General features: G+C 44.0%; 1 protein-coding gene across 1 annotated transcript; it reads right to left on the bottom strand.

Moving 5' to 3' along the window:
- Window positions 1-1,396: 1,396 nt before the first annotated feature.
- On the bottom strand, window positions 1,397-8,919 carry LOC105920494 (sodium/potassium-transporting ATPase subunit beta-233). The gene is made up of 6 exons (XM_012856096.3): window positions 8,710-8,919; window positions 6,871-6,999; window positions 3,648-3,803; window positions 3,373-3,557; window positions 2,958-3,041; window positions 1,397-2,866 (listed from the first exon to the last, which is right to left on the bottom strand). The coding sequence occupies exons 1-6, from the start codon at window positions 8,798-8,800 to the stop codon at window positions 2,609-2,611; spliced, it is 903 nt and encodes a 300-aa protein (XP_012711550.2). The 5' UTR covers window positions 8,801-8,919; the 3' UTR covers window positions 1,397-2,608.
- Window positions 8,920-11,078: the final 2,159 nt, after the last annotated feature.

The following is an 11,078-nucleotide window of genomic DNA, read 5'->3' on the forward strand; positions in this document are numbered from 1 at the left end:
AAATCACTGAAAATGTCCAGAGAGAAGAGAGCGCACACTTCGTAGTTCATTTTCAGAAGGTCGTAGGCCAGGAATTGACTCCCTCCGTGTGCGTTTCTGTCACGTAACGACGTAGGAGTTAAAGGCTGCCCGGATTCACCACAGTAGTCCGAAGCTCCTTTCCTATCCATGATCAGAGTTCTTATTGCTGACCCCGTGAAAGGTTACCGACCAGGAGCTAGAAGCTAGTAAGGGTACTCAGATGGAACCGGTGTCTCAAAGCAAATGGCTCAGTGTCCACTGGATTTTCTGTACCAACTGGAGCAATAAACAATTTAACTAGATCGTTTTAGAACTTGTACTGATAAACCATAAATGTCTGTGAATAAACTGGACCTCTATTTAGTCAAGTGCCTTGATTTCATATGACTGTAGAGAAAAACAGAGTTGACTGTTGTGCTGTTACACTGGCTGGTCAGTAGGTGGTAGTGTAGCTAGTCAAATCAAGCAGCTGTGATTAATATCCGTCCAGATCTCACCCATCATCCCAGAAAACGGCTGTTGAATGAAGGCAGCAGTAGGCTCCATAGACATCATATACGTAGACGCGTCATAGGGCGCAGGTTCGCACGTCAACGTCACCGCCATATTGTATGTGGCAGAAAAAAGTCGAGTTCTGTTATTGTGAACGTGGATCAGTGAAGATGCCTCATTCCTGTGCTGCAATAAATACACACACACGCATATATATATATATATATATATATATATATATATATATATATATATATGTGTGTGTGTATGTGTGTGTGTTTATGTGTTATGAATATAAGGATAAATTTGTTAAATCTAAACATTGTGGTCTTCATTATTTCATAAACCCGTGTCACACGTGAACCTTTAGGAACAGACTTTTTGGGTGAGTATTAAAGAGGTAAAATTAATAATATGAGGAAAAAAAAGTCCTAAAGTAAAAATAAACTAACAAACACAAAAGTGATAATGTTATGATAAAAACATCATATGAGAATTAAGGGGGAACATTTCCAGAATAATCACAGTTTGCAGAATTATTTCACTCCTGGAGTAATAGGGCCAGGTTAGATTATTTTAATTATTTTTATTCTTTAGGAGAATAAATTCAGGAGAATGAAGCTAAAGGGATACGAAAATAAACTTGTAATATTACAAAAAAGAAATACTACGAATACAAAGTATATTCAGAGATTAAAGTCCCTCTGATACTGTTTAAGTGACTGAGTAACTGCCGATTTGCCACATTTAAGATGGCGGACGCTCTGACGCATCGCAGCATAGGCAGAACCCGCCCAATGACGCGTCTACTCTTATATTATGTCTATGGTAGGCTCCTTTAACACATGGAAGACTCAGATGACCAGCGAATGAACACAAGAGAAAAGGTTCACTAAACTTTATTTATCTCCAACTCTGAAGAAACAAAGGTGGGTGAACTGATGAAAGGTTTGCTAAACATCAGGTTGAGCATTTTACATCAACATGAGATCCTATTGAATATTTAGGCTACCAGCTTTAGGCAGAGTTAGATTTTCTTTCCTGACTTGCATGGAGTTCTGCCTGCTACTAGTTCAGTCTACTTCCAACTACATTCATGGCCTTAAGATGAATCATAAGTTAACCATTGAAAGGTTGCAAGGCAAGACATGGACTTTAGCACTTAACATGATGACCCTCTACAAATGAGTACTACATTGCTTCTTCAACTCACTCCCACTCACTCGCTTGCTTTGGTATTGCCATTATACATTTAAAATATTCTGCCGAGAAACAAAATTTACATCTGCATAAATATAAAATTCTTCCACCATGTTTAAATGGCTCACACATTCAGAGTTACGCCACGATGCTGTGAGAAATCCAGCAGAACAAAAAGAACGAGGAGAAATGTTAAAAACAAGTCAGCACCATTGCCTCAACTGCAGGCTAAAGTGTCTAACAGGCTGGACACACAAGTCTACCTTCAAGGCAAAAAAAAATAAAATAAAAAATAAGGCATAAAACCCAGCAGTAAAACCCAGTCACAGAAAATAAAGCGTCTCATGATCAGAAGTAAAAGATACAAAAAGAGGAAAGGGAGAAGTTCCTTGGAGTGTAGCTTTCCTTATACAGACCAGAAGAGTGAAGCAACCATTTCATTCATTGAGTTAAAGGAAGTGTGCTTTGGTTTCAGACACACCCAGAACTGCTAAAGCTTGCAGATGCATGAAAAAGGTGGAAGGAAAAGTGTTTTTTAGAGGGACCAGATTCTGCAAGGCCTGCTCTCTCCAAAACCACCACAAGGCAACGATATGTAGAGGGGACAGACGGATGGAATTACACTTGTCAGCAATGAGTGATGTCCCATGGCTTCGGGGAAACTTGTTTACATTGGAATAACTATATCTTTATTGCTAATTCTCTCTAAATTTAAGTCTAAGGCTAGAAAGAGGTGCAGAAGCTAGTGATGAAGGCTGATTATGCAACACCCCCAACAAGCGTTTCCTTTCATTGGTTTAAGACTAGTCATGAGTGACTCAACCCATCCCATCATGTGTGCGTTACCATTTAAAAAGGGACATGGGGGGGGGGGGGGTTGCTAGAGTCCTGATGGTCATGAGGTGACCTGGATCTTGACTTCAAAGCGTCCCTGGTAGCGGTCCTTCTCGTTGTAGTCGATGTTTTCGCCAAACACCTTGCACTCGATGCGCAGTTCAGTGTTCAGGGTGAGGTTGGTGAACTGCAGCGCCACGAGGGGCTGCAGGTAGTGGGGGTGCAGCCGCTTGCCGTAGTAGGGGTAATACTGCAGAGGGAAGCCCTCGCCTATTCCGTAGTACTTGATCTCACCGATTTTGCCCGCGTCTTCCTCTTTCTGGATGGTGGAGAAAGAATAACACTGATTTGGAGAAAAAGTGGCAAATGGTGCCTTTAGGGTAGCTGGGAAAATGAAAGGCAGTTTCTACCTTGCTGGTGCAGTAGAGAGGGATGACGTAGGGCTGGACTTTGGGCTGAGCTTCTTCAGGAATGCTTTCATTGTTTTTGGGAGGCTGAAAGAAAGACAAAAAGATGCCTCATAATGAAGGAAACAAGGTAGCAAGGACAGAAGGTAGGGCAGTAGGAGACAATGGAGAAAGCCAGAAGGAAGGAAGGATGAGGTGAAAGTGTGAAGATGAATAACGAGGAAAGCAAGGTCAGGAAAATAGACAAGGACCAAAGAAAGGGAGGAATAATAGAGTAGAAAGGACATGAATAAGCAATAAGGACACGTAGATTAAATATAGAGGATGAAATAGGGAATAAATTGTGGAAGTATACACACTTGGAAAACCAAAATGAAATCAGGACCCTGTAGGAACCCTACAGCGGGGACAGAAGTACCTTGGGGAGGAAGTTGACAATCCTGTTGAGCTTCACAATCAGACACGGCTTTCCCTCTTTGAAACCAAAATATTCATCTTCAAGGCCAGAGCAGGGACCCAGCAGAGTCCTGGGGAACCGGCAAGCCTTCCTGACACCCATGTCGATCTCCAGGTCGCCTCGGTTCTTGTATTCTCCAGGCTGGTCTGCAGGGCGAGGGCAAGGAGAGGTTCTGAGTTGCATGGGGTGAACCTGGACGCTCCAGTTTCAGAAGCAGGCAGAAAACTGAATCCTACCTCCACAGTCCTCAAACTTCAGGTTGTCAGACTGATGCTCATCGTCGTATTGCTTAATGAAGCTCTTCATGGCCTTAGTGTAAGCGTTGAACGTGTCCACATCACTTTTGCTGAAGAACACCTCAGCTTTCTCTGCAACTGGGGTGTGTGAGAGGCCTGCAGGGAACACCACCAAAGCAGGATTGTTATTGGCAACACCTTCCCACTGGGGTTAGCATTCATGCTATACAGGACAAAGTGATGTGTTCAGGTGCCGCCGGGCCAGGATCCAGCAGTTAGTGTGCATGTTCACACACACAGTTATACCCAAATCCAAGAAACCAACTGGTGACCAGAACCTTCAGCCTGAGAGAAAGAAAAAAAATAACACACACCTCTTTTGGCAGCTTAGTAAATGCGCCATACATAAGAGCTACACAACTGGGCTGTCAACACTCTTTGGTGTGGAAGTTGTTACAGCAGGAAGAAGACTGAGAATCTGCTTAACTGAAGAAAAGTTAAATGTGAATTTACTCTGGCTGCTCAGTAGATGACAGTATGTTAATCAAATTAAGTGAATGCAACTAAAATCCATCAGCACCTACACATGCCTGGTTTAGCTCGGTGCCATGAAGTGGTGGTCCAGATGCAGCTGCTGCTGCTTTAGGTTACAATAATTTTAATTAACACAGGCATCTTCTGCTTTTCACCTCCAACTTGTCTTGCCTCTTATGCTTAACGCTTGACACCAAATGAAGTGGAGGAAAAACCTCATGGACATTTTGATTTAAAATCCAAAACAAAAACAAAGGAGGCCAGAATTCACAAAAGAGAGCGAATATCGCAAATTCTCAACTAGTGGGTACATTTTATTTCATACCAGCCCTTTTCCAGGTACAAAAGATGTCCAGAATCCAACAGGCGTATGGATTGGGGGCCTTTGGAATCTTAGGGTTAGGGCAGGGCTTTATTCTCTGGAAATACACATGGAGACACTAGATGCTAGTGATGGGTCCGGCAACACCGATGCGTCGGCGCATGTGTCGGTCTCATAGAGCGAAACCCGTGTCGATGTGTGTATTGCTACGGAAAAGTCACGTGACCGATACAGGAACTGTTTCGGTCACGTGACCAATACAGCACCTGTTTCGAATTGACTGACGCGCCAAACTGTTTCTGTTCCCTCTAAGCTGCACGCGTGTGCATTCGCGCACAGCAGCGCGCACAGCAGAGCGCACAGCAGAGCTATGCTGCACAGTAAAGAAAATCCAAGCTGAACTGTAAACAAAATAACGGTTAATAATGGTTAATTTTTAACCATTTTGCAACTCTGGTGTGATGGTGTTGTACCACAGTCTCGCTCTGTGAGCGCCAGGTGCTGATCGGAGCGCACCACTGATGGGTTCTGCAACGCTTTTTTGGTTGGGCGGGTTGCGCTGTGCGTCTTTGTTCTGAGCGTCGTTTCAGAAAAAAACGACTGATCTACACTGAGTAGAAAGTTGCTACTCTGAGTAGTTTTTCCTCCCTTTGTCATACTCAGCATGTCCGATTTCAGAACAGATGATATCAGTCAGGTAACTAAACACAGCGCCCGATCAACCATTTGTAAAAAAATAAAAAAGCCAGTCCACAAGCATCCTCCTTCACATTATTTATTGACTGTATCTAAAAAAAATCAAATAAATGTTTAATTCAAATGAAAATATAAAATAATACAATGCAACATACAATGATTTAAATTGTATTGTGAATACTTGGTCATCAAATCAGTGTCAGTTAACTCTGTCAACCAGGTTGCCTGTAGGGATTTTTAAGGTCCAGCAGGTGTCAGTATTCAGTGACACAGTATCGGCACAGTATCAGCACAGAGTTGCAATGTGTCGAAACGTTTCATGACGCCTCATCGACCCATCACTACTAGATGCCAACGGTAATGCCAGCTGTGCTAATTGCTAATATAAAGATGCTAAAAGAAAGTTCAAAGGGATCAAGCCCAAATAATTTTAACCCGATTTTAATGACAACCACTCAGCAAAACTTTAAAGGCATTTCTTCCCTAATACTTATTGTGGCTCTTTCAGGGGAAAAACAGACATGAGTAATCAGAAAGGAACCCATTCTAGAATACTCAAGATCTATGAGTAGATTATCTTCATGTCTAGTGCCTCCAGGATCCAGATCATGGTTCCCCTGCTTTCACGGCATCTGCTGATATGAACTTAACTGGCTGCATTAACAGTGTCCCCACACGTTTCAAAAATGTGATTAGACATTTTTCAAGAATCTCATTTCTTTATGCCAATTTTAAAAATATAAAAAAAAAAAAAAAAACACAAAAATTTACCAAATTTATGGCAGAACTTTTCAAATTTGGAAGGATGTAAACAAACCTGCAAACTAAAAATTTAAACCCAGACAGGGAAGGACATGAATGTGAAATAAAGGGCAAAAGAAAGGACACAAAAAGGAAAAGAGGAAGGGCAGGAGGGAGGAAGGACGGACGGACACAAGAACGAAGGATAAAAGGAAGAAATGAAGAGAAAGAAAGTCGTAAAGGTTTAGGCAATAAGAGTGGAAGGAAGATTTTGACAATGGGATAGAGAGAAACTAAATGAAAGCAGGAGTTGACTGCCAGTAGTCCCTGTGTCAAACACCGCTGAGTTAAAAGTGGAGAACACAGGCCAGACCTCAGGAGGAGCAACCTAACCTGGCAACCACACTGCAGAGTGTGCACTCTGGAGAGGCGGCGATGGGACAAGGGTTAGCACGCAGAACAACAAGCAGCAATGCTGGTTATGCTCAATGAACGCTGCTTCTAATGGCAGTCAGCTGGGATCAGACGCCTGATGAGAAATGTCTGCAGTTTCTAAAGAGGTCATTCAACCGTCGCTTACCTTGCAGCACAATGCGTCGTCAGCTTGATTTGCTGAATCACCCTTTAACGCTTCATTCAAAAACCTCTGCACATGATCAGACTACATACATCATCTCCACAAATGATAACGTTTTCCCTCAAAAGATCATTTTCTGCATGCATCACCCCCCCCCCCCCCCCCCCCAAGCCTTTCTTGTCAGCAGGGTTCTAAGAATCCAGAGTAAGCTCCACATGCATATAAAATTACAAAAAGCCAGGCGGAAATGGAGCCATTTGATCCTCCCATAAGGCTAAATATTCTACACATTACTCAGCCACGTCCCTTTGCTGACACACAGGGCAGGGCGCCGGTGGGGGGGGGGCTCTTACCAGGAGGTGCAACTCTATCCTGCCAGGTGGGCTTGAACGGACTCAGGGTCTGCAACATGGCCTGGATGGTACCGACGAAGACCCCTGCCAGGCAGCCGTAGAAAATGATGTAGAAGAGTGTAATTTTGACTGCAGGGGGAGAGAGGGAGAGAAAAGATTCAGTTTTAGATTGGCCTTCCACACAGCTGCAGTCCCACAGCACCACACCAGGACTGGGATCCCTGTGTGCCCAACAAGTAGCCTACCAGCACAGAATGCACGCTCCCAATACCCTGACTAGGCATTTTGAATGTCCTTTATTCTATGCACCAGTGGTAAAATGTGCCACTGCACGTGATAACATGAGGAAGTGAGAAAAAAGAAAAAGTCAATAGAAAGAAAACGCCACAGAATCGTCAGCTGATAAAACTCCCAGTGGAAGCTGGCTTTAATAATCAAGCTGGGAGCAGGAGGAATGTCATCACTGCAGCGTTTTAAAGGGCACACGCTCTCCTGTAGGAGAAGCTGTGATAAGCCAGTCCACCATGGACCTCCCATCATTCTAAAAAATTATTCACAGAGCTCCCTGTGCTCTTTGCAGCATGACACAAGGTCATCAGATCACAAGCGCTAGATCAGAGCGGCAGGACGCTGCCTTTTACAGCTGATCTCCAACAAATTCCAAGCAGGAGGAGGCAGAACGGAGTAGAGAAAAATAATAAAATCACACAGAATATAGCCTAACAATTCTGGGTGTCTTAACTAACAATGTCCATATGTGGAATGAGAAAAACATTGCTGACAAAGCAAACAGCTTTGTATGGTAACCTCACGGTTAATGAACAAAAATCATTGGCATGAAGGGCAAGCTTTTTAAGTCTCATATATAAATAAGGTGAATATTTGCTAATGCAGGGCGAGGAAAGAAGTTTAAAATGGCTTTCAATAAAGAAAATAAAAATATGCTGATTCATGACATTTCTATCTACTGTCTTTAAAGTGCACTTTTTCAAGGTGGCTCACGACATAAAGGGACCGCAGAAGTTAAAGACTTTTATGTCTTTCCACGACAACCTTCAGTGTGCAGCACTGCGCATGTCAGCTTTCCCGCACGCATCAGCACTTTCAGGTGACCTCAGAAGGACAAAATTACCCCCCCCCCCCTCCATCTCCCCCCTCCTCTGAGAGGATGGAAGCGGGATGCAGATGATGCGAACCCCAGCTGGAGCTCCCAAGACCCCATCGCCCACTCCCCGTCATTTAAGCCAGGTTCCCCCCCCCCCCTTTGCTCGGCCACGACTCGCCCGCGGTGCTCACACACAGTGGCTTGTGCGCATGCGCAGCGGAGTGGCTGGGGAAAAGGTGAGCAGAAAGGTCACAGGGAGGTAATCAGTGGCATTGTTCGTGGTCTTCGGGTGACACCTGATCAGGTAAGGAGCCAGCGGCCGGCCCCTCGCTCCGGTTACGGAGCAGGCCCAGTCACCTTGACTAACCTTGGACGCTGATGCAGTTTTAACCCTTTGACTGCTCCAGCCGGGGAGACATGAACGAGTTGACGTTTCCCCTGACAACCAGCACGCTCTGCTGTCGCCGCGTGGGCAGACCGCAGTCAGAGCGCCTCGTGAGGAGCGATACAGGAGCAGACAGCGCTCCTTCATGGTTGGCATAAAAACATAAACCATTAAAGCTCAAATCAGGCTGCAGGAAGCAGAGAGCGAGCCGAGGGAAGTCGGCTGAACTCCGCATCCGTTGCGCTCTACAGAACCGCCGCGTCAAATCAAACAGGTGGCGGGCGGCGCGCGCTCCCATGCCTCCAGCAGCGCGTGCCCGACGATGCGGTTCGGCCATCTAGATACTCACACCAACTTGCCCCGGTCCGCCCCAGCAGCTCCCCCGTCTCCGAGTTCCACAGGAACTTCTTCCAGCCGCCGTCGTCTTGTTTGGAGGTCATCGTGCCGGCTGTGTGTGTTTGTTCACGTCTGTCACTCCTTCTCTGGCGGACGCCCTGCGTCTGCCACCCAGCCTCAGAGTCAGAGTCGTGGGAGAGGTAGAGAGGTACCGCTGGGCTCCCATATATATAAACCCGCCGCTTCTTGACTCCGCCCGCAAACTCCTGACAACTTACCTAGCCGCGCTCACCGAGCGCTGGGGGCCAATTACGGCGCGGCCACGCTTTGCGTAACTCTGACGTCAGGGGCACGGACAAAAAAAACACATGCAGAAGTATACATTAATAATAAAATAAGGATATAGACGCAAATGCTTGGTGACATCAAATGTGTGTCAAACCTTACATTAAATAGATGAATAAAGAAACCCATCCACATCAGCTCCCATTGGAGGAGCTCATTCTTTAATTAATGTTATGCATCTAAAGATCTGCACTGACTGCTGAGGTTAAATCACTTCATGCCAACTTGTTATGTGGCACACAAAGCCAGATTACAGTCCTCAAACCTGCCATTGTGTGCGATGCTGGTTCCTCTAAAACAATAATTACTGAGCAAACAATGCGTTCATCTGATCCCCATCATGAAGCTGAATGCACTTCACTCAGTTTGTGCTTGTGTAGCTCATCTGTGTCTTCTAGCCTTTTTTAGCATAGTGGCTGTCCTTAGCTGTCCCTGGATGTAGGGAAGCAGCAATGCATGCCATATCCTCCACCACCTTCCAGCCACAGGCATAATAAGCTTGAGCGCCACAGTATTGCCGTCATTGGAGAAAACCTAAAATAAACTACATCCACTACGAGTTAAATCTGAGAGCGACTCAAGATTTGATTGTCAGGGAACCCCGGCATCACGTGCCACTACCCACACACTATGTGGATGACACATTCCTGGGCAAATCTTTCCGTTTCTCACTCTTCCCTGGATATGTGGAGTTTATCAGAGTTCACTCATGCGGTGTGGAAGTGCTCAGCGGTGTGTGGCCATGTGGGCGTCTTACGCTGTGTGCGTTTGTTTAGATGTAAACATGTGTGTGTAAGAGTGAATGGAATTCACACATGGTGGTTTTACCTTTAAATATCACCTGAAGGACACAGAAAGTCAAATCTCTAAAGTCCTGCCATACAACATGGCTTTTTTTTACTCTTTATTATTTTGACAATCTCTAATTAAATGTATAATTGAAGAAGCAGTTGCTGATTTTAAAGTTATTATTTTAATAAAAAGTTGTAAAAAGTCCCTTTTACACTTGTCTCTCCACTATAGTCAAGATTGTGAGTTTCTAAACATATTCATAGTAGTTTAGTTTTATTAAAAAATGTATAATATTTATTTGGTAGATCAGTAATATAAAAACCAAATCTATAGATTTTTTTCACATCACCTTATCAATTCTTAATAACATTTTTACATTATATCTAATATTGTCAGCAATTGCTAGCTTTTTTTTTTTTTTTTTTTTTACGAAACAGCCTGCATTGGACCAGGTACGTTAGCTTCCTCCTGCATTTCAAAAGCATGGACGTTAGGTTGGCCACTCAAGTTGTGCTTTTCTCTGTGTGTGATCAGCTGTCTGCACTACGTTTAAGTTGTTTTGACTAGATGGAACATCAGACATGGCAGAGTTCCTCTTTAGGTCGCCTTGGCTTTCCAGAAGTCAACCCGAACCCATATTCTGTGATTTGTTGTGGTTACCATAGTAGAAACCACATATTTGCATACACTGCAACAAAAAAAAGACACACTATCTTCGTTCTTTTGGCTAAAGATAAAGAGTCAAGATATTAGGAAGAAGACTGTGGACCACCACAAGTCTGGTTCATCCTTGAAACCAGTGCTGTACCAACATGGGCTGAAAGGCCGCTCAGAGAGGAAGAAGCCAGATTACAGTGTGCACCCAGGGACAAAAAAGTCCCATTATCAAGCAAGAACATTTTGTGGAAATTTGGAATTAACATCTGAAGACAGGCGTCACAGAGTTAAAGCTTTTGTAGGCAATGGGTCTCCAGACCTGACCCAGTAACACCGGTTCTGTCAGGAGGAATAAGCCTGAAGTTCCAGCAGCTCATTTGAAGCATTGTAAAAGGAAACTCAAAGTGTTGGACCCAAAGTCAGACAGATAGAAATGCAATTGTGCCAAATACTCTGGAAGGAAACTATTGAGAAAAAAAAATTGGAATATGAAGAAAGTAATAAAACAAGTCTGACATGATAATACTCTGACATTTAGTTAATAGAAAGGATTTTTTGATATATCATACTGATCTCAAACTGGAAAAG

This window comes from Fundulus heteroclitus, chromosome 24 (genome assembly GCF_011125445.2).
Source record: "Fundulus heteroclitus isolate FHET01 chromosome 24, MU-UCD_Fhet_4.1, whole genome shotgun sequence".
NCBI classification, from domain to species: Eukaryota; Metazoa; Chordata; class Actinopteri; order Cyprinodontiformes; family Fundulidae; genus Fundulus; species Fundulus heteroclitus.